General features: G+C 36.7%; 1 protein-coding gene across 1 annotated transcript; it reads right to left on the reverse strand.

Moving 5' to 3' along the window:
• Positions 1 to 1,865: 1,865 nt before the first annotated feature.
• On the reverse strand, positions 1,866 to 25,757 carry LOC148307721 (bromodomain-containing protein homolog). Its single transcript, XM_088262926.1, has 21 exons — positions 25,288 to 25,757; positions 24,169 to 24,276; positions 22,757 to 22,876; positions 21,506 to 21,646; positions 19,613 to 19,756; positions 17,426 to 17,519; positions 16,034 to 16,135; positions 15,783 to 15,921; positions 15,175 to 15,409; positions 14,287 to 14,503; positions 13,595 to 13,697; positions 12,530 to 12,707; positions 11,547 to 11,710; positions 9,942 to 10,167; positions 8,342 to 8,498; positions 7,909 to 8,067; positions 6,383 to 6,556; positions 5,699 to 5,798; positions 4,961 to 5,200; positions 4,039 to 4,269; positions 1,866 to 2,984 (listed from the first exon to the last, which is right to left on the reverse strand). Exons 1-21 carry the CDS (start codon positions 25,600 to 25,602, stop codon positions 2,642 to 2,644), a joined length of 3,690 nt encoding a protein of 1,229 aa, XP_088119052.1. The 5' UTR covers positions 25,603 to 25,757; the 3' UTR covers positions 1,866 to 2,641.
• Between the last annotated feature and the right edge of the window lie 1,834 nt (positions 25,758 to 27,591).

Genomic DNA, 27,591 nt, shown 5'->3' on the forward strand with positions numbered 1-27,591 from the left:
TAGAACTCATTGCTAAGAAATGACATTTAGAGACATCTCTTGGGATGATTATGACATACTAATGCAACAATATTTGACATTTTTTAATAGCAACATGCATAGCATTAAAAAAATCATCAGATTTTTTTGTTTTAATTGATTTGATAATATAAAAAACGTAATAAGATATTGAAGAAAATATTATGCATATTGAGAAATATTCATGCTTATAAATAATTAAATCTAATATTTGGAAAATACAAAATGAAATAAACATAAATTACAAATCCTTATGCTAAAAAAATATGCATTTATTACGCACTTATTCTGTAAGCTACTTAAATAAATGATGTACATTTAAGTTTTAATATTAACATTACTAGAGTAAATATCAAACAGAAAAATGAAGAGGAAAATCAAAATTTTCAATAGCAAAGTAAAGAAACATTAAGAAATGGAAAATAAATTTGAGAAACATCTATCAACAAAATAGTTTTTAGAGGTATTTACAGATAATCTTAAAATAACTTGTTGATACAGTATGATTTTTTTATTTAAATTTTCTTAACATTTTTATTGACAAATCTTATTTAAGAAATGCAGTAGAAATTTATACAAAATATACTTGTTACAATTTTAAAAATTCTCTATGGAATAGATACACATAATACATTTGAATATTGGCAATTTATTAATAAACTATTTTTTTAGATAACATTTTAAATTTTTCATGCCATCCACTGCCATCTAAAGCGTAAAGTGCTGTAAAAAATCAATGAACATTTTCTATTGGTGCAACCAACTTTTCCTCACAGAGGATATTGTTATAAGCAATTTCTAATTGGCAGTTAATTCTAATTTTCATCTAAAGTTTTCTTTATCTCTGGAGTTTTCCAATATTTTGTCTATGGTGGCAGAGCAGCTGTCAAATCGTCTATTTCGTCAAAAATTATATATTTTTTTCAAATCCTAAATATGTAAATCCTAACCATGTAATAAATTAAAGAAACAAACCCCAGATGTGATATAATTATCTATAATAATATTTGGTGCCCTAAAATACAGAAAATGTAATTATCTTATTTTTCCAGCTATTTTTTTTAAATGAACCCAAAAATGGAAAAGACTCGATTGCAATACTTGATTATTTATCAATTTTAATAAAATAAATTATTTTAAAAATACATGTCCATATTTAGGCAAGAATATATTATATTTTATTTATTGTTTCGGCACTTTGTGGTAAGACATGATAAAATTGTAAAAGAAAAACACTTGTTTTCTTAACACTTGAGTTTATTTTATGATGACTAGTTTCGGAAGCCATGCTTCCATCTTCAGGTCTAAATGTAAACTGAGTTTACATAAAATAAACTCAAGTGGTAACAAAACAAGTGTTTTTCTTTTACAATTTGAATATATAACATATCTTATCATAATGCCTGTATACTTTACATGACAAATTTATCGATCAGCACATATTTTTTGAAAATATCGAGTGAATTTTTTAGAATCTTCAGTTTGAATCCTGTTCGTCAGCATAAGAATAAATGTATCGTATATACCAAATTTACACATTACCCTAGAACCGTAAAGACTGATGACCTCACCATCGTAATCAAGTCAATATCGCATTAAATACGGTGCCTTATGCACCGTATGGTTGCAAGCAAGAGGAAGAAGTCTTTCTTTCTCTGTTACAAGTATACATTTTGAACCCGATATGGTATATTTTCATAAAAACATACATTTTTCATAAATACATACGTACGATCAACCCAGGTATTTTACACTTTTATATATATATACAACTTTTAATATTAAAAAACTTACCGTATATTAACAAATTTAGAGTAGAGATGTTTACAGGAAAAAAATGATGATAATTTTTTTTTATATATTTTAGACCAACAAGTTTATTATTCATATGTATTATAACACATTATTTATATTATAACACTATACCAGATTGATTACTTAACATATTGTTGGCTTAGTAAGTCAACCTGCCAATTTTTGCAGGATATAAAAACATAACATGCGAAAATTGTTATCGTTTACTGAATTTACCCTTGAGGGAATTGATACAAATTAGCAGTATCTGTTCCACAAGCCCATACGAGTATGGGTAGCCAACCTTGATTGATTATTAGTACCGACTATTTATTCCATATTAATTTGCACTCCCATATGGCGGTAACACCCTTCACTCTGAGGTTCATTAGATACATCATCAATACCCTATCAAATATATTTCATTCCTAGATTAAAATTAGAATAAAAAGCTATGAAATTCGATAATTTCAACTTTGTATAACTTCAAATTACATATCATCCGTGATAGTCGCACAGTGGACACATTTGTGCCGTGATAGAGTTAGTAGATGTTAGTAACAGTCAAGTTATTTAAATTATTCTTCTTCACGTGCCTTGTCAGGTCCCCTCTAACGTTGGCGATCATTCCGGCAAAGGCTTTGCGGTCCTGCGCCGTTCGAAACAACTCCTCTTATCCCGGTACAGTCGCGAAAGTTGCGAAGCCACGATGTCTGTTTTCTGCCAATCCTTCTATTTTTCCTGATAAATATTTGAACGCTTAAATCTTATTATAAGACCGGAGCCTCATGTTTGCTTCACGCAACCATGAGCCCAGGCTGTACGACAATCATTTGGAGCTAAAGGGCTCTCCATCGACCTGCTTCCTGTACTGCATGGCGTCCTGGTAGGCCTTCTTCACGGCCTTCCTCTCCGTGGGCTTCCTGGACTCCACCAGCTTGGCCTGGTCCACCGCCTTCTTGATCCCGAGCGGCTCCAGCTTGTTGGGCGGCAGCCACTGCCAGGTGCGCTTGGCGTCGAAGAAGAGGACCAAGTACAGAATCGGCTCGTGGGAGTGGTTCTTCTTCAGGGCTAAGACGTCTTGCGGGGGCACGGGGAGCGGGACGCCGTTGTGGATGAAGCCTTTGGGAATTTTGGGATCGATTATCAGGGCGGGGTACCACGGGTAACCTCTGAAAAAGGCACAAAATTAGAAGGGAATCTTAGTAACCTCTGAAAAAGGCACAAATTAGAAGGGAATCTTGGTAACCTCTGAAAAAGGCACAAATTAGAAGGGAATTTTGGTAACCTCTGAAAAAGGCACAAAATTAGAAGGGAATTTTGGTAACCTCTGAAAAAGGCACAAAATTAGAAGGGAATTTTGGTAACCTCTGAAAAAGGCACAAAATTAGAAGGGAATCTTGGTAACCTCTGAAAAAGGCTCAAATTAGAAGGGAATTTTGGTAACCTCTGAAAAAGGCAAAAAATTAAAAGGGAATTTGATAGCCTCTGAAAAAGGCAAAAAATTAGAAGGGAATTTTTTTGTTTTTTAACGCATCGTTTGCGGGAAACGGTTAAAGCTTCTTTTACATACTGCCAAAAAACATTGTAGAGATCGGAATTGGGTTAGTATACCGAGGGTCGGACACCAGTCTGTTTGAATATAATTAGGGTTGAGGATGATGAAAAAATTGCCCAACAACAATGTGTGAAGGTCATACACGCGATACTAAAATTCAGTTAGCTTTTGGCAATGCATAGAGCCAGATGCAGCCTAATTTTTTTTGTAGAATACATATTGGATTGTTTCTGTTTTTTTAGAATATGTATTTTTTTAGAAGAAAAAAAAAATTTTTCAATGCAAAAACGGTGTTTTTAAAAAAAAAACAATTAATTATTAAGTTGCAATTTAACTAACTGTGGGAAGCGTAAATTTACTGTTTCACTCGACTAGTGGTGTTGGGCTGGAAGGGTAATTTTACCTTTTCACTCGACTCATCGTAAATTGCGTGCAAGTTATTTTTACGCATGACTTTTGCAGCATCTTTTGATCTCATATCGATGTATACAGTATGGTTAAATGTCATCACTTCTTTTCAGAGATGTTTATCTCAATTATGAGCGCGAATCCGCCCGCAGATAGTGTGTTAATACAAGGCTTTAAAAGGTTGAATTTGAGGATTTTATTTATTGCATGCCGGTTGGGCAAGCCCACTTCAGGGGTGTTTGTGCGAGTGTTTCCTCTACCTGCACTTGGCCCAGACGAGCTGCAGCGGCAGCAGGTTGGTGGAGTCGAGCCTCTCCAGCTCGCCGCGCGAGCGCATGGGCGCCCGCCCGCGCCGCCGGCCCCGGCTGGCCGCGCGCCCGCTGCCCTCCTCGGAGGAGGAGCAGCGCGCGCCCGCCATGCGCGGCGCGCGCTCTGCGTCGCTCATCGTCTGGTTGGTCGTACTCTCCATCGTCTCGTTGAAACAGCTGGACCTGGAAATGAGGAATCGCGATCAAGGACCAGCTCTGGATGGCCACACACACTTAAATCACAGATTTTAACTCATTAGTTAAGAAAAATATATTTTCGCACAGTTACATTATGAAATAGAGATATGTATGTTAATATTGGCGTCCGCCGTAATCAGACAAAATATATCTATTTTTTCCCTTTTTTATGAAACAAGATAGAAGCCAAAAATCTCAATGAGTGGTTATATACTAATATTACAAACATTTTTGTAAAAAAAAATAAAATTAAAAATGACTAACCACAAAGTAAATGCTTTAAGTATTAATAATACATATTGAGAATATTTTCACATAATTTCAATCTTTATAATACATAGATTTCGTGTTTTTTTTTTCATGTAAAAAGAACCCACTCCCCAGAGAAAGTTGGATATCAATAATTGTACTCCAGGAGTTAAAAAATGTAAAATAATGGTTTTACTGTATACTAAAGATGTATGGGTATTTTGAACATGCCAGCTCGGCTGTAAGGGACATTTTTAACTAACTCAAAACACAGTAAGGGACATTTTTTTGTAGTAGGTTTTTTTTGCATGTTTGGACTAAGTAGATTCTACTGAGTCCAAAAATTGAAAAAAAAACGATTACAAAAAAATGTCCCTTACTGTGTTTTAAGTTTGAGCATGCCAGCTGACTGGAAGGCATCTCTCACCTGTCGCTGCCCGAGAACAGGCTGCAGCTGTCGTCGCAGCTGCTGCCATCGTCGCTGAGGTGCGTGCAGGAGGAGCAGGACGAGGAGTAGGAGCCCGTGGAGCGGGCGCTGTCGCTGTCCACGCCGGAGCCGACCTCGTTGCGCGGGCCGCGGTACTCCAGGAAGGAGGCCGGCACGATGGTCTGCGAGCCCACAGAGGTCTGCCGACTGCCGGTGGACGGCTTGTCCTGCCCCGATCTGCTGGAATTGCGATAGATGTTACGAGATAACACAAGGCTGGCAGTTGTAAACACCGGTAAAAAATTATCTTGAAATAAAAAAAATATTTTTGTTTATTTCTTCTTCTTCTTCAAACCCTTATCCGCACCCCAATGGTGCACAGGGCACTGCATCATATAAATGCAGTGTTATCTCGATCGTTAACACATGAAGGAAAGGTGATCAGCCCTCCGCTTCAGATACTGGTCCAGGGTAATATTGAATAAATATTAGAGTGAAAAAAATCACTTATATTTATTTATGTCCACCTCCGTAGTGTAATGGTCAGCACGCTCGGCTACCGTACTGGAGGTCCCGAGTTCGATTCCCAGGGAGGGACAAAAAAGTTTTAATTAACATGTACATAAGTCATGTAATTAATTTTTTAGCATTTCAATGTCTTCAAATTTTATTTACATCTGTAGGAAAGTTATGGAAGTATTCTTAGTATGATTTTGTAGAATTCTCAGTGGTACTTACTTGGCTTTCTCCGGATTTGATTTGTCTTTGTGTTTCCGAGGTCTCCCTCGGCCTTTCTTCTTTATAAGCAAATCCGTGGAAGAAGATTTTTGGGACTCGTCTGAAATATTGATTGAATATTATAAATGTATTTTTTTTAAACTTTATTTTTATGATGGACCAAGGAATCTATTCTATACGCAGTCATTTTTATTTATTAAAAATGAAAATAAAACAATTTGTGTACATTCTTTGCTCTCATCCTATGTTTTGAAAGAAAACATACAGCTTGGTTATGCAAAACAGATTTTCACAGCTGGAATTATTTGAAGAAAAAAGTGCATCTCATAGTCTGTAAAATATGGTACATTAAATACTTCAAAGTGGATCAGAATAATTGGCGAGAATGTATGAGAAGATGCATGAATGTGGAAGAGGCTAAGACAGAACGTTCTATTCTCTGTACAGAGAAGCGGCATGGTTATCTAGTTACTTTTCTCTACAGTATTAATATTATTTATTGTATCAGACACTGGTTTATTCACCCTACGGATGAGATATCAATATTATTTACAGGTGTCTTAATTTGATACCAAACATTTTTTTTTTTTCAGACTTCCATCTTCTTTTGTAAAAAAAAGAAAGATAGATGTTTCATATCAAGTTGAGACACCTATAAGACTTTTCTGTAGATTGATGTCTTACCGTTGGCGGTGGCACTTTCCCCATTCGCAAGGTGCCCCGGTCGACTGCTCCCCGAAGGCAGAGAGTCGTCAGCGAGAGCAGTAAGCTCCGACCTTCTGGGAAGCCTGACATTGCTGAAGGCCGCGGCAGACTGGCCCTTGCGCGTGAAGAGGACGGCGGTGCGACGATTCACCCCTAAACAATCATCAGTCAATCTCAACTCAGACAAGGAGTCTTTCTTGAATTACCTATCGTCCAAGTGACACCGCTTACGCAAAATGTGTGTAAGGGTGTCCATGTGAGCGTATGCGTGTATGAGTGTGTATGTTTGCAAATAATTTTTGTTATTTTTATTTTTTATTATATTTTTATTTAAGGACAACATAATACAATTTCTAAACATTTATACATATGTCAAACTTAATGTTTTAGATTCGCTGTGCCTCTCCAAAAAAGAGACTGAGCTCTTGTGCTTGGAGAGGGACTTACACTCAAGGTTTAATGTTTTATATAATTAATGGTATAATAGTCTTTTTTATATTTTTTTCAAGATTTATATGTAATGGGCATAAATTTTTTTCTTAAGAATTTTTTATATTGTACTTTTTTAATTTCTTTAGGGAGTTTATTGAAATATTTAATTCCCAATTTTTTGTTTTTGTTTTTATATATCATGTATCTATTTGTGAAGACCTGAAATTGGCTATGTGTTAATTTTTTTTATTTTTATTATGGTAGAGAAAGTCCAAAAGAAGTTTCTGAGATATCTCTACATGAGAGAGTACGACTATTATCCTTGGCTCTACCCGACCCAGTTTCTCCAGGGTATGCTTGACTACAACAGTTTAAAGACTAGAAGGAACGTGCATTTGATATGCATTTGTATCTATTGTTACGCGGTATGATCGATAATCCTGAAATTATCCGGAGCATTGGTCTGTATGTTCCCGATAAGACAGCTTCAGCAAAGATTGTTTAATATTCCTATATACAGGACCAACCTGCCGATGGTTATGCCTGTAGGAAGAGCTACCACTATACTGAACAAATATCACGCTGGATATTGATCTATTCCAGATGTCTGAAGGGGTATTCCGAAGCGGGATTCTTCTACATCTTCAATAAGAGTATTGTTGCTTATTTTCGATTTTTTGTTAAAGTATACGATTTAAATTCTAGTTTGTAATGTGTATGTTAATTATAAATAAATAAATTGAATTGAATTAAAAATTTAATATTGTTTTGTATTTTTTTTTTAAAATAAAAAGATAAATATTTGTGTATTTATTATTTACAAAAATATTTCAATTTCATTCTATTTCTGTGAGCCTAAGCGGCTCATTATTAGAAATATGTATCAAATTGTGGTAGAGTGGGTTCGAACCGAGAAACTCTGACTTAAGAGTCCGCGACTCTATCCACGGGACTACAACCCTATTTATTGCTGTTGGTTTTTCTAAAAAAATAATAAAAAAAACTTTCACAATTACTTGAAGAATGATAGTAAGAATGATAATGATTGAAGACATTGCTTGACAAAATTCTACCTGTTGGACTGGGGTCACCAGGAGTGGAGTTGGGGCTTCTTTTTGTGGGGGTTCTCTCGCTAGCCAGCGGTGTGTGGGGGGTCCCGGGGGGAGAGGAAGCCACGCCCCCCATGCCCTCTCCTTCTTCAGCTTCCGATTCGGCACTGTCCTCACTCTGGCCTGTAAAAATAAATCTAGTTTTAAGAAGCGATTCAAGCGGCCAACCCCATGGTAGACGACTCCCGGGCAGACCACCAAAGAGATGGGTTGATAGCTGGGAATCGACATCGCAGGAGGCTAATCCCTCTTAAAAACAAGATGAAGAAGAAGAATAAATGCGTTTAAAATGACGAATAAAAAATGTCATCACTAAAACGTAAATGTTATAACTAGTTTCAAACGACGCAATTAGGTTAAGCTACGAAGACATAAATTTGGTATCTTATATCCCTACCTCGGCGTCTTCGTTTCCTCCTGCTGGGTCGGGCCTGAAGCACGGAGCGCAGTCTCTTGGCCAGTCTGGGAGACGCCAGGTACTGCGGAGTCTTCTTCCACTTGGCCTGGAGCAGCGTCAGCCTCTGTATCGTCTCTTCGCTGGGACGTTTGTCAGACTGAAAATTGAAAACAGTTTAGTCAACACATTGTTTGCGGGAAACGCCTAAAAGCGTCTTTTACATACTATTGGTAGAGAGCAGGAAACGCTTACAAGCATTCTATTTGCTTACTTTTGGTAGAGCTCGAGAGATGCCAAAAAACATTGTACAGATGGGAATTGGGTTTGCGGTTACTTGTGATTAATATACTGAAGATCAGGCGGCGAATGTCTGAGTATAATTTCTTTTCTTTTCCGGTCGTTTCCCTCACAGTTTAGGATTATAACCTTCTTGCTGGCTTTCTCTGGAACCTCAGGCAACATTCCGCTATTGGTCCCTGCATTGTGCAACCTTTAGAGCTTCTGCGACGGAGAGGCCTGTGATTTCTTTTACATGGTAGGTCCATCGGGTTGGAGATCTACCTCTAGCTCTCAGACCCTCTAGGCCTCCGGTTATGAAAAGCCTCTCCAGGTTGTCTGGTGGTCTACGAGCATTGCGGCCGAAGAACTGGAGAAATCGTCTTCGGCAAAGAGTCGAAATACAATTAAGGTCGAAGTTGACCCCTTGTATGATTTGCCCGAATACAATTCGGGTAGGGATTTTGCTGACACAGTGATTTGCCCAAATCCAGTTTGGGCACATCGTACAAGAAATTTTTTATAATGATTTGCCCGAATCCAGCTTGGGTCATTCCCCCACCAGTCTAGATATATCCCAGCATATGACGGTCATCAACCCCGTAAATGCCCAGACTTCCACATTCTTCTTCATCTTTGATGAGATGTCAAAAAATAATATGAAAAATACTCCTATAGTTGGAGATAATCCAGATTTGTGAACAAGTATTTGGACAAACTCAAAATGTTGTAGATATATCCATTCATCCTTTGATTTTTTTCTTTCTTTCCTAATATCATTTATTTATGTTTTATACTTATTAATAATATTTCAAAATACGATAAAAAAACATAATAGTGGAAAAAAGGGTGGTTTTTATTACTCACTTTTTTCCAAGAGGTTGACCACAGAAGTGGTTAACCCTTAGAGTGCGAAACGTAGATAAATGGACTCTATTAATGCGTATAAAGTGCGGAGCGACGGAATACCGACTATTGCGCAATTTGATTTAGGTATCGACCTGTACGGACGTGTCTTAGCGCGCGCATGTATAACATTTATATAAGTTAATAAAATTTTTAAATAACCATTTAAAATTATTTTGCTGCGAATTCGACATTGATTTTTGTATTTTTTTTAAGTAAAAGTTTTTTATTTCTACTTACAAAATGTCAAATTCGTCAAGTAGTGATGATGAAAAGCAATTAGCAATATATGCAAAATACATGAAAATAAGCTCGGCACATAAGGGTTAATGTAAAAACTACCCGACAACAATGTGGTGATATCAAATTTAAATGCAAACATGGGTCGAGTGGGTGCGATTAGAGATTTGATACTGACCAATAGGGAGGTGATCTCATCCTCGATCTTGGTGGACACGTCCTCCTTGCTGGGGCTGGCGGTGGAGTGCCGCTTCTCCCGCAGCTTCTTGACGGGGGTGCGTTCGAGGGCGGGGGCGGCTTCCCTAGGGCTCTGGTGGACGGGCACGATCAGCCCCGCCTCCTTGAGGTCCTTGCGGGCCTGCTTTATTAGGGCGCTGCCTTGCTCCATCATTTTTATTCCGGCCCTGGAAGGAATGAGTATTGGAAAATCATATAAATCTATGGAATAATTTGGGAGAAGATTGATGTAATTTACATTTAAAATTGTTTTTTTGAATGTTTTTTGCTGGTACTTTGTGGCAAATTTAACCTGCTAACCGGGCGGGACGCATAAATACGTCAAACGTAAACAATATCGGGTACGGGTAGGACATATGAATACGTCCTTGAAACATATGTTTATTATATTATATATATGGACCTATATTTTTCGAACAACAAAGGTATTATATTAGTCATCCATACATGTCTCGACATGAATTTAAGACACGGAGTGAATCAGTATTTGCTCCCGTTACGCGTTAAGTTATTAATTGGACCGCGGACCGCCCGGTTAACAGGTTAATAAACTTAAAAAATAATTAATATTATGTATGGGATGAAAAAAATTATATTGACAGATCATGTAAGTAGTGTTGAACTATCATGGTAATTATTGTTCAGTATTGTTTGACATTTCATTACGGAAAAACTAACACCGCAATAACGTTTACAAATTGTTCAATTACATGATTCGCTGTTTTCAAATGAAATTTTGGTAAGCGATGGAGGCATTGATTCTGGCAAAATTTTTGGCTCAATGACCGCGTCAATAAGCAAAATTTTCGCATTAGGGATAATGAGCGACCCGAAGAAACTCAAGCACTTCCATTTCATCTATAAAAATGACGGTTTGGTGTGGTTTATAGGCCGGTAGAATCATCGGTCCATTTCATTAGCTTTACTTGCGCCATACCGATTCCAAATGCTTGAACACATCATCGAAAATTGGGTCTTTGGAATGAAGGTTTTAAAACGCAGTAGCAGCCAACATTTGAAAGATATTATCGTTAATAAGTAAATGTTAAAATCTACTCTTTACAAAAATGATAGGATTAATTAGAATTTTTGGACTTTTATTAAGTATTTAAAAGAAGGTCATAATGAATCACCAAATATAAAATAAATAATTGTTATTATAAAATAAAACACGGAAGCGGCGTGATTGTTAGTCAGTTAGTAAGTTGAAACCCTTATCCGCACCCCAATGGTGCATAGGGCACTGCGTCATATAAACAGTGTTATATTGATCGTTTACACATGAAGGAAAGGTGATCAGCCCTCCGCTTCAGGTACCAGACCAGGGGAATATTGAATAAACATAACAGTGAAAAAAATCACTTATATTTATTTGACCCCCCTGGGAATCGAACCTTCAGAACGGTAGCCGAGCGCGCTGACCATTACACTACGGAGGCGGACATAATAAATCACCCAATATAAAATAAATAATAGTTATTATAAAATAAAACGTGTAAGCGGCGTGATTGTTAGTTTGTTAGTACGTAAGTTAGACTAGACTTACTTGTAAAACACGGTGTCTTTGCTGTTGTAAGCGAGGCAGTTGGATATCATCAGGTTAAAGTCGGCCTCCAAGGCTTCCAGGTCGGGGTACAGGCCCTTGTCAAGTTTCTGGGACATGGTGCTCAGGTCCATCGGTTGGGTGACTACCGAACTGTAGTCGGGAACCTACGGAGAAATATGTTGTAAAGATAGAGAACATATCGCTCACTCCTTTCAAGAACGTCAGAAATAAAAAAGAACTTGATTTTTCAGGAGAACGTTTTTAAAGTTTAAATATATAATACAATGATTAAAAATAAATATCAAGCCACTTATTGAACTTTTTACTGTGCAACAGATCTTTTTAGCCAAGCGCTGACTGATGGCGGTCATCCGATCAACAAAAGCGGAGTAATCTAATTGTCTCGCTCTCTCTCCTTGTGGCGATACCACAATTATTATAGTGAAAGAAATAACATATCGCTAACAGACAAAAAATTTATGTGTAAATATTTCAACATTTTGATGATATTAAAAAAGGTAAATATTAGTTAATATACAAAAAATTAACATAAATTTAATAAAAAAAAAACAACAACCACAACAAAAGAGAAATGCATTTTTACAAATAAAAAAATATTTTGTCTATAATTCTTTACTGACTTGAGCCAGAAAACAACATAGTTTTTTGGAAAAGTAAGGATATAAATTAATAATAAATATATTTTATTCATTGCTTCGGCATTTATTTTGTGGTAAGACTTGATGAAATTTTTAAAGAAAACACTTGTTTTTTTTTACCACTTGAGTTTATTTTATGACGACTAGTTTTGGAAGCAAAGCTTCCATCTTCAGGCTTAAATGTAAAGTACATTTTGTAAGTTTACATTTAAACCTGAAGATGGAAGCTTAGCTTCCGAAACTAGTCGTCATAAATAAACTCAAGTGGTAAAAAAACAAGTGTTTTCATTTATAATTTCATAATAAATATAAATAAATTAGTACCTCAGTAGGATCCACCGGTTCAGAAAAGATATCCGAAGTGTCCTTGGATTGGACCATATTTAAGAGTTTCCTCAGCGATGCTTCCGTCGGTTTGAGCTGATGCATGAGACATCTCTCCGATACTCTTGTAAGCTCCGCTTTCGTCCTTTCACGTTTTCTCACGAGTTCGCAGAGCAGTCTGTTAATTTCAGAAACGAAAAATTAATAATTGTCACAAATTCAAATCCGCTACTAATATAAACGATGAGATATAGATAAAGCATAAATTTAATTCCGAAATGTGAGTGGTGTGGTTGTCAATCATGAGTTTAATGGCGAATGTTACATGTCTAATTAAAGTGACCACTTTTCACAAAGCGAGTGTTTTTGCCTAGAATTTTCACTCATGAATTACTTGAAATTATAGTAACTTTAAACATAAAGAGTAAATCCACTCACGAGTAGGCATAGGCTATGAAACTTAAAAAGTTGAAGCCTGAGTAGGGTCATGATAAGCGGTGTTGCATAAGCCGTAGCTAGATTTCAGAGTCACTTGGACGTTAGGTAAAAAAAATAAAAATAAAACAGCCAATAATTGGTCTTAAGCACCGTGTTAAGATATCAATATGACTAATTCCCCAATGGAGACAAACCCGAAATTTGTGGACAGAGAAGATTTTCACGCACTCCAAATATCGTGAATATTGGACTGATTAACATATTGTTTTTGGGAAATGCTAAAAAGTGTCTTTAAAAAGAGAATTTTGGTAATCTCTGAAAAATGCACAAAATTAGAAGGGAATTTTATTTCTTGACGCATTGTTTGCGGGAAACGGTTAAAGCGCCTTTTACATACTGTTAGTAGAGAGCGAGAGACAGTTATAAATATTCTATTGGCATGGCGCGAGAGACGCCTAAAAACATTATACAGATCGAAATTGGGTTTGCGGTTACTTGTGACTAGTATATACTGAGGGTTAGGCAGCAGACTGTCCGAGTATAATTAGAGTTGGGGTTGATGAAAAAACTGCCTGACAACAATTTGTTAAGAGGACTAATTATATTGATATTGTTATAGTTGGTTACCTAGCCCTTTCCAGATCTTGGCGAATACGCTGCCAGTACTTGAGTTGGTTGTATAATTCTCTTGTATCGACGCTTCCATCTTGTACGCCACTTCTACCGCCACCTGCGAAAAATAATATAACCACATACAAATTAGCTTCTCACTTTTGGACGCCATTAAGCTACGTGTATAAAAAAACAAGAGTTCACACAATATATCGCTGGTAATTTTACGAAACTGAAAGATGGTGTAAATTTTACATTAAACAGTAATTATTTTCTAGCTTTTCGTGATTCAGTTATCACAAAACAATTAAATTTAATTACATAACAATTTATAAAAAGACTCCGTATCGCATACAGTTTATCTTGATCAAAATTCAAAGAGGTGGGTTTTTGGTCACAGTTTTGACTGAAATATTAACATTTTTCCGGAAAATCCAGCTGATTGTGATAAGTTCTCGCTTGGCTGCAATTTCAAATTTGAAAGATGAGAAAAAATTTCAGCACTAAATTGGTTGAAAATAGTTATGGTTTGTTCAACGATGTCACATCCTTGGAGGACCTCTACTGGACTCCGAGAAGGTGAAGCTCCTACCACCAAGACAGGTCGTGAGTTACACGACACACGTAGGTCTTGGGAGTGAGCTGTGATACAGAGGGAGGTCACAATAGAACTAATATGGTCGCAGTGACAAAAATGGTTTGTTCACCTGAGGAGTGATGGTTGAGGCTCTGCAGCCGCCTTAGCAGGGGCACGCCGTTCCTGTACTGCCGCTTGAGGGTCCAGTAGGCGATGAGGCGCTGCACAAACGGAGCGCGGCCGGCCATGTTCACCAGGGAGGCTATCTCCTGCACGCGCTCCGGAGGAATGGTCGGGATGAGCACTACGGGAACGCTGCTGCGCTTCTTGGCCAGCATGCGGCGAGCCTGAAGAAAGAGAATGTTGTCAGCACAAAACATCTTTAAACATAGAATTTGCTCGGCCACTCACCGGTGAGCGAGTGGTCGTGTAAATTCTCAGAATTTTTTATTTTAAGAATTAACACATTTTGGACAGGTGTTTTTTATGTCTGCGGACGGCTGGCGACGGGATTTGATAATAATATACATATAGTTAAGACCTTAACAAAGACATTGGAGATGATATTTATATAAAAAGATTAAATATGTAATTTTCTTCTGACTTCAAAATGAGGCCGGCGCAGAAGGTAAAAATACCCTTCCCGTCTTTAAGCATCAATCGACCGAACGGGTAGAAACCTTGCAAAGTATTTTCATGATTACAAATGAAATTGATTTTTATAGAGACTACGGTGTTCGTTACGCGTGGCAATGAGGATTGCCTGGAACGACTGGTTGTGATCGGTAGCCTGGAGGGGAAGAGAGGGATAGGAAGATCCCCACACGATGGACCAATCAAGTTAAGGCAGCAGCAGGCACCTCGGTGGTTGGAACGCTACATGTAGTGCAGTCAAGGGATAATTAGAGAAGAGCCATTGCTTCGGTAAGGGTCACAAGTCTCAGTAATGAAGACTAAGATGGAGAAGAGCTGTGTATGATTCGCAGACCATGCCGCCTGCTATCTGGTGACAACCGACCTGTTTCATCTTTTCCCTGCGCTCCGAGGTGGGCTGCGCCTTGGCAGGGACCCTCTTGGCGGGCGTGGCGGCACCCCCCGCCTCGGCCTGCTCCTCATCGCGAGCCTTCTCCCGCTGCACGCCGGCGGGCGTGTGCGCGTCGCAGTAGGCCATCTTGGCCACCTGGATGGACTGCGCCGCGTCCAGGGCGCCGCCGCGGCCGGGGCCGTTCACGGCGTCCATCTTCATGTGCAATCTGATGACAAACACGGACAAATGAAATATTATCACACACAAACAATAAATAATGAACCCAATGGTGCATAGGGCACTGCATCATATAAAAGCAGTGTCATCTTGATCCGGTACCAGTCCAGGGTAATATTGAATAAATATTAGTGTTAAAAAATCATTTGTATTTATTTCACCCACCCCCTGGGAATTGAACCCGGAACCTCCAGAACGGTAGCTGAACGTGCTGACCATTATACTAAGGAGGCGGTATACCCAAGTTATGCAAGAGGTGATATATCGATTCTCAGCACTCTCATGGTTGAATATCCATAAAAATCTCATGATAGTGTTTACGTTGATACGGATAACTTTATGATAAAGGATTTAGTGCGCACCCCGCGTGTTGAGCGCACGTGACGTGAAAAGCGGCATAGCAGTTGGCCCGGTGGCACTGTATGCACGCTCCGACACCTTTCTGCTTGCAGATATAGCAGGTCAACTTCCAGCGGGCCATGGGGATTGTCTCTATTGAATCTGCGGAATATACAAAAGGTAATATTAACACATGTTTGCGGGCAACGCTTAAAAGCGTCTTTTAACCGGATTTAACATAAATAAAACGTTTGAAGTAAAGCGGGAAGTTTACCTATGGGTTCTAGGAAGACTGTGTTGGCAAATCGCACTTCCGGGATCCACAGTGCACAAACAACATGCGCCCATGTACCCCTGTCTGTCTGCTTAAACGCACCTGAAATTGCAATACATAATCAGAAATATATTTTGTACCTTTGCAAAATACAAAGAAAAAAAAACCTCTCCAGAGCATCGTTTACCTTGTGGTATAGTTATACTTTTTATTTTAAAAATAAAATTACTGACAGTAAAAATAAAATTACTGACTAAAATTACTAAATTAATGACTAATAAAAGAAAATTGTATTGTAAAGTTTTTAACATTCCTGATTTCACTACTTTTATTATTTTGTTAGCAAAATATATGTCCGTGTTTCGTCCGCCTCCATAGTGTAATGGTCAGCACGCTCGGCTACCGTTCTGGAGGTCCCGGGTTCGATTCCCAGGGGGGGTCAAATAAATATAAATGATTTTTTCCCTCTAATATTTATTCAATATTATCCTGGATTGGTACCTGAAGCGGAGGGCTGATCACCTTTCCTTCGTGTGTTAACGATCAAGATAACACTATGTTTATATAATGCAGTGCCCTATGCACCATTAGAGTGCGGATAAGGGGTTTGAAAAAACAGTAATTCAACACTCTCCTTATCATTCATCCTAAATGTATGCAACATTATAAAAAAATGACTGACAAGTTATCGTAAGTCAGTACCGAAAGCCGATATATCGGTTTCTGGTAGCCAAAGGGTTAAAAGTTCCACTTCATGACTGTTCTGAATAACCATTCCATCATCAGGTGAACTGTAGAGTACAGGTGACCTGATGATGGAATAGTAGTTCCGTAACCCGTAGTTGTGAAGTAGAGTTTCTAAGTGGTAGGTATTACACCAAGTGCAATACCTGAACGATTAATGATAAGGAGAGTGTTAACCTTTTGAACGCGTTAAGCAAAAAATAATAGTTGATTTGAAAAATGCATATTTTCCATAAAAAATAAAGTATTCTAGAAAATTCCTGTTATTTCCTTTTATTTGTTTACTTTAGTTCATGGATTGTAAAAGCCATAGACTATAGTTTATTTTGTTCGTCCAAGGGTGTCCACTAATTCCACAGAATTACACGGAATGTCCGGCACGTCAGTTAGCATTTTAAAACGACGATTGGCTTAGATTGGCATGTGCTTTTGTCCATATTTTTTCAGATCGGTGCTCTTGATTGGTGTGTGAACACGTTGCGTGTAAATTCGATCACGCTAAACTGTCGTAGTCGCTTTCATTTTCCAAAATTGGACTGCCAAACGGTAAAATTCCGGGTAGTGGACAAGCGCCCATAGGGTTAAAGCAGAAATAGGTTGGATAACGGTAATTAGGTAAAATAAAAAACAGATTATTGGAGAACTCACCTCCCGTATTGGGACAAAGAACGCAGTCAACGAGCCTCGATGGCGACTGGAGACATCTTCGGCACAGCCACTGCCCTTCTGGGATGTACGGGACCTAGAAAGATGATTGATAAAAATGACATTATATGATTGATAAAAATACATGCTGAAAGAGAGTAAGGTGAGGATCATTAAGACCTGCGTAAGACCGATCTTGACATACGGCACGGAAATAAGAGCCGACACCGCGAGAACAAAAAGCCTTCTTAGGACATGGGAAATGAAGACTCTACGGCCCATTGCAGGCCTTTCACACTTCGCGACAGAGTTAGAAACTCAGAAATAAGAAAAATCTGCGATGTTGATGAGTGGATGTTGTGCGATGGGGAAGAGAAAGAAGACGTTTCTGGAGAAATCATGTGGGAAGAGCGAGTTCGAATTGAGTGGTGAGGATAGCAGCGGACAGCAGCATAAGCGGGATCAGACCCCCAGGAAGACCACCTAAACGATGGAGAGATAGCTGGTCTTCCACCTCCCACGAGCGGACCGGAGAATGATAGGACTTAGTCTTAAAAAAAAGAAGAAGAAGAAGACATTATACATATTTTTTTTAGTTCACAAATCTCGGTTTGTCCATTTAGGAGTTATTTATATAGACATCTCAACGTAGATGAAGAAGAATATGCACATCTGGGTACCAACCCTTTGCCTGATTTGCCTGTACTACATACGGGCACAAAAAAATGGGCTTTGCTGATTTGCCCGTACCCGGTAGGGTCCGCCTCCGTGGTGTAATGATCAGCGTGTTTAGCTACCGTGCTGGAGGTCCCGGGTTTGATTCCCAGTGGGGGTTAAATAAATATAAGTGATTTTACACTGTAATCTTTATTTAATATTGCCCTGGACTGGTTCCTGAAGCACAAAAGTGATCACCTCGCCTTCATGTATGTAATGATCAAGATAACACTGCATCAATTCGATGCAGTGCCCTATTCACCATTGGGTGCGGATAAGGGTTATAAGTAAAATAAGGTAGGGGCACCCCAGCGAAGAAATAGCCCAAACTGATTTTACCGAAGTAACGTCGGTAGTTGTAGATTAAAACGGAGTTATGGGCTGGAAATATTAGATGGAAAAAAATTGTGAATCTGTGATTTTTTTAAATGTAGTCGAAAATTTTCTTACTTTAATCATAAAAAAAACATAAAAAAATCGTTAACCCTGGTCCAATGTGGAATCTCATTCGACATCGATTTTTTGCTCTTGGGTCCCATGTCGGATGTTATTTGACATGTTTTTCATGATTAGTATTATTTACTTAAATTCCAAGCTTTCATTTTTGTCATCTATTATGATGGAGACTGACCGGAGCATTTCGTTGTAACGTAACACGTTACGATGCGAGCATTCAGGCAGTCAGTACACCGAGCCGAGCGCTCCATCCATAGTTTCGGATGCTCGGTGATGCTCGCCGCGAGCGATGTTACGACGTTATATTTCGACGAAATGCTACGGTCAGTCTCCACCTTTACAACAGTATGTGAAGCAGAGGACAAAATATTTTTTCCAATTGGAATGCAACTGTCTGTCTACCTAGACTTTTTTTTTAATTTTGGGGGACCGGAAAGAGTTACTGATACATTGAAATATTAACCCTTTCCGGTCCTTTGTCGAATGTCATTCGACATTTTTTTTCTTCATCAGTTTAGTGTGAAAATTCAAGAAAACATATTTTTTTCTCACTCATATTTAGTGTGTATGTAATAATAAGAGACAAGATTGTATACATTCAAAATAAAAATAATTTTTAAACACAAGTGTAGTATTATTTAAAAAAAAAAAAAATTGGATGTATTGTTTTACCCTGTAATGCTGTAAATCTATTGTGGACCTGATGGAATTATTTAAAAAAAATTAAGGACCGGAAAGGGTTAATGTATAAATAACTCATGAGTAGAGACAAACCCAGATTCGTGCACAAAGATTTGGACCGAAGAAAAATTGAAAACCAGCTGCTACCCCCTCATGATCCTTCGACATCCCACAAGGACACAACTCTAACTAAAATTTAGACCTAGCTTCACATAAATTGTTTGAAAATGATGCAGAATGCATGAAGACACGAGTCACAATAGATTTTAAGAGATATAAATATATTTACCGAGTGAAACTCGAATTAAAAATGTAAAATTTTCACAAAGGACCTACCCCATAGCAGTCTTGATGCACGGCCAGATTGCACATGTCGCAAAAGAGTATGACATTAGTATTTTGGCACTCTCCGTCCATACAGATGCAGCAAACAGCATCCTCGTCTACGACCGAACCGCTCGATTGTCCAGACTGGGCAGCCTAAGAAAAATCAATCAAAAACATATATTAGGTAAATAACCAAGGTAAATTACTTGACTTTTATGGGTAAAGTAGTAAAAAATGTGTTAACGATCAAGATAACACTGTGTTTATATGATGCAGTGCCCTATGCACCATCGGGGTGCGGATAAGGGTTTGAAATGAAAATGAGTAAAAATTGTACGAGTCTAGTTAGGAATTACACTTGGATGGCTTGACATTGGACAATGTTTGTTATTCAGTTCTTTGGACACGTTGCGCGTGGCAGAGGATAGCCTGGAAAAATTAGTTGTGATTGGTGGCCTGGACGGGAAGAGAGGGAAAGAAAGATCCGCACACAATGGACCGATCACGTTAAGGCAGCAGCAGGAACCTCGGTGGTTGGAGCGCTACATGCAGCGCAGTCAAGGGAATGTAACACTTTATCCAACCGGTTTCGACAAGAACCTTGTCAGGGTTTACATACTAAATTTTAAAACCTTTGAATATTTATAGTTAATTACCCTTCCCTTACCAAAAACTTTCACGCACTCCGTACACCATATGAAAATACAATTTAAAATAAAAAAACTCCAAAATGATGTTTTTATTGTGCTTTGCTTAGCGAATACGTCAACTCCGAATGACTTGTGGTTGGATAAAGTGTACCAATAAAAAGTGGTTAAAACAAAGTTGTTTTATTTTATAAAGTTTATAAAATGTGCCAAAGTATCTGCGAAAAACATTAAAAAAATGAATTTATTTTACTATAACAATGAGCCTTCTTATAATGAGCCGCTTAAGCTCACAGAAATAGTATAAAAAGTTTTTTTTGTAAATAATAAAACCACAAATACTTCCGCATATAATTGTTTTTTTAAATATCAGTTTATATTTAGACCTAAAGATGGAAGCATAGCTTCCGAAACTAGTCGTTATAATAAAATAAACTCAAGTGGTAAAAAACAAACGTTTTTCTTTTACAATTTCATCATGTCTTACCACAATGTGGTAAGCGAATGCCGAAACAACAAGTAAAACAGTCAAGGGATAACAGTAGAAGAGTCATTGCTTCGACAAGGGTCACAACTTTCAGCAATGAGGACTAAGACGGAGAAGAAGAAGAGTATCAACTACTTGGAAGAATTCTTCATATCACTATTCAATTCATTGTTTAACCATTCTTTCTTCACTCATTTGTTCCACATGCCCAAACCATCTTAATACACCGTTCCTAATTTTATCGATAACACTATCTCAAACTTGCATTCTTTCTTTATATCACCATTTAAACAAGTATCATAAATCATTTTGCCGCAGATTCGACTGAGAGATCATATTTCAACTGCATTCAGTCTAATTTCATCCTTCTTATATTATCAATAACAATTTACAGTATAAAGGTTTTAAATAATTACAATAAAATAATTAATAAAATAATTACACCTAGACTTTAATTAATTCACTTTCTACCTTGTCCCCTTCCAACGAAACACTAAAGACAATCAAGTCAATGTTTGAATCACTGATGCTCAGTTTTTTTAAATAAAATAAGAAATTAATTATAGATAGACAAATTAATTTCATCAATAATGCTCATCTCAACCTTGCATTAATTCTTTATACTATTCAAACATATCATACATCATTTTGCCGCAGATTCGACTGAGAGATCGCATTTCAACTGCATTCAGTCTACTTTCATCCTTCCTTTGCCAACTCCATGCTTCTTTTCCATACATTAGAGAGAATAAGAAGGGCAACAATTACTTGGAAGAATGATTCCTTCTCCAATCTGTCCATGAGAAGTTCCAAGGTATCCACGGAAACTGCTGGAAGGTTCTGTTTCTGCCTTTTTTCATTGAGAATAGACAACCAGGCCGTATCTTCTTCATCAACATCATATTCGACCTGGAAATAAAACAAGAGGATTATTTTGAATACAGGAGGTGTATCATTTTGTTTTATCTATCCAAAATACATAACAATTTTAAAAAAATTAAAAAATACTTAATATGCACATCAAACGACAAAATATAGATAAGTATGACATATTTTTTATTTTGTCCGCCTCAGTAGTGTAATGGTCAGCACGCTCGGCTACCATTCTGGAGGTCCCGGGTTCGATTCCCAGGGGGGGCGGTCAAATAAATATAAGTGATTTATTCACTCATTCGATTTATTTTTTCAATATTACCCTGGACTGGTACCTGAAGCGGAGGGCTGATCACCTTTCCTTCATTAACAATCAAGATAACACTGTGTTTATATGATGCAGTGCCCTATGCACCGTTGGGGTACGGAAAAGGGTTTGAATGAATATTTTTTATGGTAGAAAATGCTTTAATTCAACAAATCTAATATTTTTTTCTCTTAATTTAAAAGAATATTGATTTCTCTTAATTTAACAAGGGGCTCGCCGGCCCAAATCAAATTTAACAAGGGGCTTGCGCGAGCCCCCCCGAGCCCCCTGCAGCTCACCCCTGCCTACATGTATATTGGTTAGTGTTTTTTAATGCAATACACATAAAAGCATCATACTGTTGGTGAAAAGCGGGAGACGCTTATAAGCATTCTTTTTGCTTGATTTTATATTTCTAGAGTTCCAAACATTTGAGTAGTTAACAGACTTCCATATTCTTCTTCATCTATGTTGAGATGTCAAAAAAGGTAAAAATAACTCATAAGTTGAGAAAATACAGATTTGAAGTATTTGGACACACTAAAAATGATGTGAATATCATTGCTTTCATGTCAAAACTATTCATCAGAAAAAATCATAGTGTAAATGTTTTATGGTAAAATAAAGAGGATAATGGCCTCTTATATCGGCTGTAAATAATATGGTAATTTCATCTTTTTGAAAAATGGATGAAATTCTGCCATGTATTTTTGCCATGGAAGCTAAAATATTTTAAAATATGACTGACCTTGAAGTTGCAAGATCACCAATGAGAATGCATTTTTATTTAAATTATTTAAATTAACAAAATTACAATCTAAGCCAATCTTTTGACTTACTTCACCATCTAACTCTTCCGCAGATTTTTCAATGAATCTTATGTAAGCGTTGGGTCTTGGCGGGGCATCAGCAATGTTGTAGTCGTCCAATATTTTGTAGCTGGCTTCTGGGAGTTTGATCTGCGGAAATAGCAATTGATAAAACATAAAAGAATGATGGTTGATGTTATTTAAATGAGGATTAACACTTTGTTTGCGGGAAATGCTTAAAAGCATCTTTTACATACTGTTGGTAGAGAGCAGGAGACGTTTATAAGCATTCTATTTGCTTACTTTTGGTGGTGCGTGAGAAACATCATTTTTTGTTGTTGTTGTATAGATCGGAATTGGGTTTGCGGTTACTCGTGATTAGTACACTGAGGGTCGGGCGGCAGACTGCCTGAGTATAATTAGGGTCGGAGTTGATGAAAAAACTGATTCTTGTTTTGAATTTTCTGGAAGTTATAGTAATATCCAACAGACTCATTCAAGTTAAAAAAATATGGTATTGATTGAAATGTAATCAATATATTTTGTATATTCAAAGCATTGTTAACTTAGTGGTATATGTAGTAATATAACAATTTCCTTATCATTCATCGTTCACTTTATATAATACCAATGTAATCCCTGCAATTTAAAAAAAAATATTTAAAATTGTTCTTTAACCGGTTAACTGACAAGAGCGTCTTAAGACGCATAATTTTCTGTGATCGGAGCGCCGCTCATACAAAAATTACGTCTTAAACACGCCGTTTTAAATGGGCTTTTACTAAAGAAAATCAATTATTTAAAATGTACAAATATATTGAACGCATAGTGACATCTATTGAGAATATCTTTGCATACATAGAATTGAAACAGAATTTGTTTTTACCACTTTAAACGTAAATTAAAGAGAGCTTTGTCATCGGAACAACTAATGGCGCTCAGGGTTGTCCAATAATCTCCGAGTTGCCATCACTGCCGAATCTGATGACAGTGATTTTAGCGTCGATTCTGATGATTTTTAATTTAATTTTTTTTTAAAAATCAAAGTGTGTGTGTGTGTATACTTTTAATATTAATAACATAAACAATTACTTTTGACATATAATTTAGTTTTCATATTTTCTATGACAAATTTTGTGACAACCCTGCACCATGAACAATTAATTTTATGATTATGGATAAATGACTGAACGACTGAGGCGCGCTCTTCATTTATTTGGCAAGTTTTATAAATAAATGTTAATACACTTTTAATAACAATATGTTTAGAAGGTTTTATTTTTGTCGTAACATTCGCAGTGTGCTAGGTACCACCATGCATGTACCTGCCGGCAGTTAACCGGTTAAATAAATGTATACAATTAATTTTAATAAAAAAAGTGGTATTACACAAAGTGAATGAGGAATGATAAGGAGAGTTTTGTTATCAATACGTTACTAACATGAGGCTCTGGGGTAGGCTCAACGAACACCAAAGGTTTTTCCAATGCGGCATTCTTTTTGTTCCATTCCTCCAGAGCAATTACTGGCAACACTTGATCAATGGAAATCTGAAAATTATACAAATAATGTTGAATTCACATATCATTGGCCTTATTTGTAAATCACGCATCTCCATTTGGTTAAACACGAGATTTAAGTACCATCTGGAGACACATTTGATTTTCAAATTCAGGTTTTATTTTAACTCTAGCATTTTCAATTTACTTTCATTTTTAAAATTAATACACAAGCTATGAAATTTTTCAAATAATATTCAAGTGCTATTAGATTATAAAAAGGGCAATTTTACAGTATTTAGTTATTACAATGTAAGATTGGAAAGAGTTCTGGCTTATGTGATTTGCATATCAAGCAATCATGGTGATGAAAATAATAATTTTGGATAATTTATGGAGTGTCATTTTCATAAAAACCTCAAGGCCACTTAGTATTGAAATAAATATTTTTTTGTGGTATTTAAAAAAAATTAAGCACTATGCATAAAGTGACCATACGTTTCGTTTTGAACGGGACAGTCCCGTTTTTAGATTAGTCTGAACCCCATATTTTTCTTTTCATATTTATATTATTTATTCCTCTTACTAGAAAAATCATGAACATTCCTTTTCTTTTTATTAATACATGAAAACTATGAAAAAATACGTGTTTTCTTGAATATATATACTATAACGTAAAAATTGGTAGGTGTCCCGTATTGAGGACAAAAATAAATGGTCACGTTAACTATGCATGAATCAAAATTATATAAAAAAATATTAAGTACACGAAACTAAACTGTTAAAATGTTCATAAATTACAAGTAGACAGACAGTAAAGACTTTAAGACAAATTGAATGATTTTAAAGATGGTTTTGCTTAAAATAATATGTAATTACTGTAGGATTCACAAAAAAATAGGTCAAAATATTGTAAATTTTCGAACAATAACAAACGCTCATTTGTTATTATTGAAAACATGCACACAAAAAAAAACATAGTCGAAGGTAAACAGCTGTAAAGTGATAACAATTCGAATTTTAAGCATTTTAAAATAACACTAGGTAAGAATTAAAACGTACTCTGCTTATTTTTCCATCTATTTCGAACTGGACAACCTTCTGGGCCTCAGCGAACGTCAAAGCCTCCTTGGGCGGACTTTGCAAGGCGATGTCGCCAGTAGGTACTGGCGCCCGACATCTTCCTTTCTTTCTATTAGGCACAGCCGCTGGTGTTATAGGAGTCGGATTATCGTGATCATAATTCACCAAATGGTATTGCAAACCGCACAACGACTTGTAAACCCTATCGCATTTCTCCAATGGACACTGATAAGGAGGCGGCCTGTCCTGACGCAGTTTCTTGCAAAACTCCAAAACATCGAAATCGAGACCCATTTTCAGGCGAATTAGTACACACGTTCAATTAAGACACATTTCTGAACCGAATTATCAATAAATAATCACGAAAACACTGTTTAATACGTCTTCAGAGATTCAATGGTGAGATTGTGACGCGAGAAAGCTTGAAAAGTCGCTAGCCTACTTTTGACAGTTGTTCGCGGTTATGTTTTGTGTCTCATTTGCACATAACGGAAATATGCACTGCGCACGCGTTGCTCAATATGCAGATCGCCTTTTTACCGACATTTAATAACCGTTGATAAAAAGGTTCTAAATTGTTATAAATTTCACTGGTAGATGGCGCTACTGCCGCTATTTCTGCATTGTTGCCTAAAAATTTCAATCACGAAAAATATGAATAAATATTTTTTAAGTGCCAAAACACTAGTGCTGGAACCTAAACGTACGTGCGTTATGCACATACGTGGTGTTGCATAAGCGTAAATCATAGAGTCACTTTAGGACGTTAAGAAATGCGATAAAAATATGAAATAATAAATTTAAAAAACATTGCCAAAGTACCTAGATAACGCAGCCAAACAAATAATTTACAAACTTTATATGTAACATTAAACCTGCAGTAAGATTAACAGCAAAATGTTCATAATTTCTATTGTTAAGTAATCATTCACAAACAAACTAATGATTATTATTTTTGAACCATTGATTTATTTGCCTATTAAAAAATATATATTATGATAAACTGAATAAGTAAAAAGTTCATTAAGCATCAATGGTGAAAGATTTATGTATTCGATTAAATAAAGAAGGTTGGTAAGGTTTGGTCAAAAATATAATAGAGGTCTCAAGATCATTACATTCGATAAGGTATGATTAATTTTTCGACTAAGATAACATCTGCCTAGATCGGTAGACCAGTCGACATCCGACATCCGAATGTCTTGGGTTCGAGTCTGTTTCTGGGAAAGGGAACTGAACCTTATGATTCCCCTTGCTTCGGTATTTGATATTGGCAGACAATGGTAAAAAATACATATACATATTTTGGTACCTACCCAAATGTTTAAAGGGTTATATTTTATATTTTTTTCTAGAGAAGTAGGTAGATAGGTGCATAAAACGTGAGGGTACTTCTATTTTATGTAGGTACTATCAATTATCGGGTAGGTACTTACTTGTATTCATATTCTTAAATCATTAAGATGCAAGTTGATGAGAATAATTTTATTACATACCTAAATAGGTACCCTTGCCCTACTTTTGTCTATGAGTAGGTACTTACGTATATCAAACTGCAGAATCGATTCCTTTATTTGTAGATTGGATGGTGCTCCGGGGGCATTTTCCATTACGTGCTTGGTTTATCCCCGAAATGAAATATCTATGTACTAGCTTTGTCGTTTTAGGGAACAGTTTTTAAGACGGGACTCCGCTATCTGTGCCTTGTGACCTGACCTGCATAATATTACATAAATGCAGGGCTTTTCTTTAGAACGAAAAAGGTCCCGGAATTCATTTCATGTCAAGCTTTTCACTAAAACAAATATGGTCAAATATCACTTAAATATTCATACAACACCATATTTTATCATTTTGACGAATTATAAAAATAAAGATTGTAATTACGTAAGCACAAACAGTGTTTCGTCAAATAGATTTTTAAAAAAAATCGTGAAAAAAGGTGTCGGAACGCCGTTCCACCACGTTACATGAAAAAAGCCCTGGATGAATGTAATGTGTATATTTTGTTTTGCGATATATATTGCGATAATTTATGTTTTTTTAATGTTCAAATACTATTTACCCTCTGATTGCAAACAGCTATATCACTGGTCTTTTTTTGGTTGGTTGGAAGATATTACTTTTTAGCAATACTCCCGTCATTGTACTGTATATTTATTTCATTTATTTATTTCAACGATACATACTTTTTTTCCTACATGTATTAGGGCTCTTTAGGCATGGCCTGTGTTGAGCCGAAATACTTACATGTTAATACAATTTTTTATTTTTTAAATTATT

Source organism: Brachycentrus maculatus, unplaced genomic scaffold, assembly GCF_059751285.1.
Source record: "Brachycentrus maculatus isolate JH-2025_06_01 unplaced genomic scaffold, ASM5975128v1 h1tg000192l, whole genome shotgun sequence".
Taxonomy (NCBI): Eukaryota; Metazoa; Arthropoda; class Insecta; order Trichoptera; family Brachycentridae; genus Brachycentrus; species Brachycentrus maculatus.

What these genes read in the sequence shown, in the direction of transcription:
- LOC148307721 (XM_088262926.1), bottom strand. Translation starts at nt 25,602, where the DNA reads ATGGGTCTCGATTTCGATGTTTTGGAGTTTTGCAAGAAACTGCGTCAG. An exon ending in TCAAATCCGGAGAAAGCCAA is followed by an intron (nt 5,201 to 5,698) that starts GTAAGTACCACT and finishes TCGCAATTCCAG; the next exon opens with CAGATCGGGGCAGGACAAGC. An exon ending in CTGTTCTCGGGCAGCGACAG is followed by an intron (nt 4,270 to 4,960) that starts GTGAGAGATGCC and finishes CCTCATTTCCAG; the next exon opens with GTCCAGCTGTTTCAACGAGA.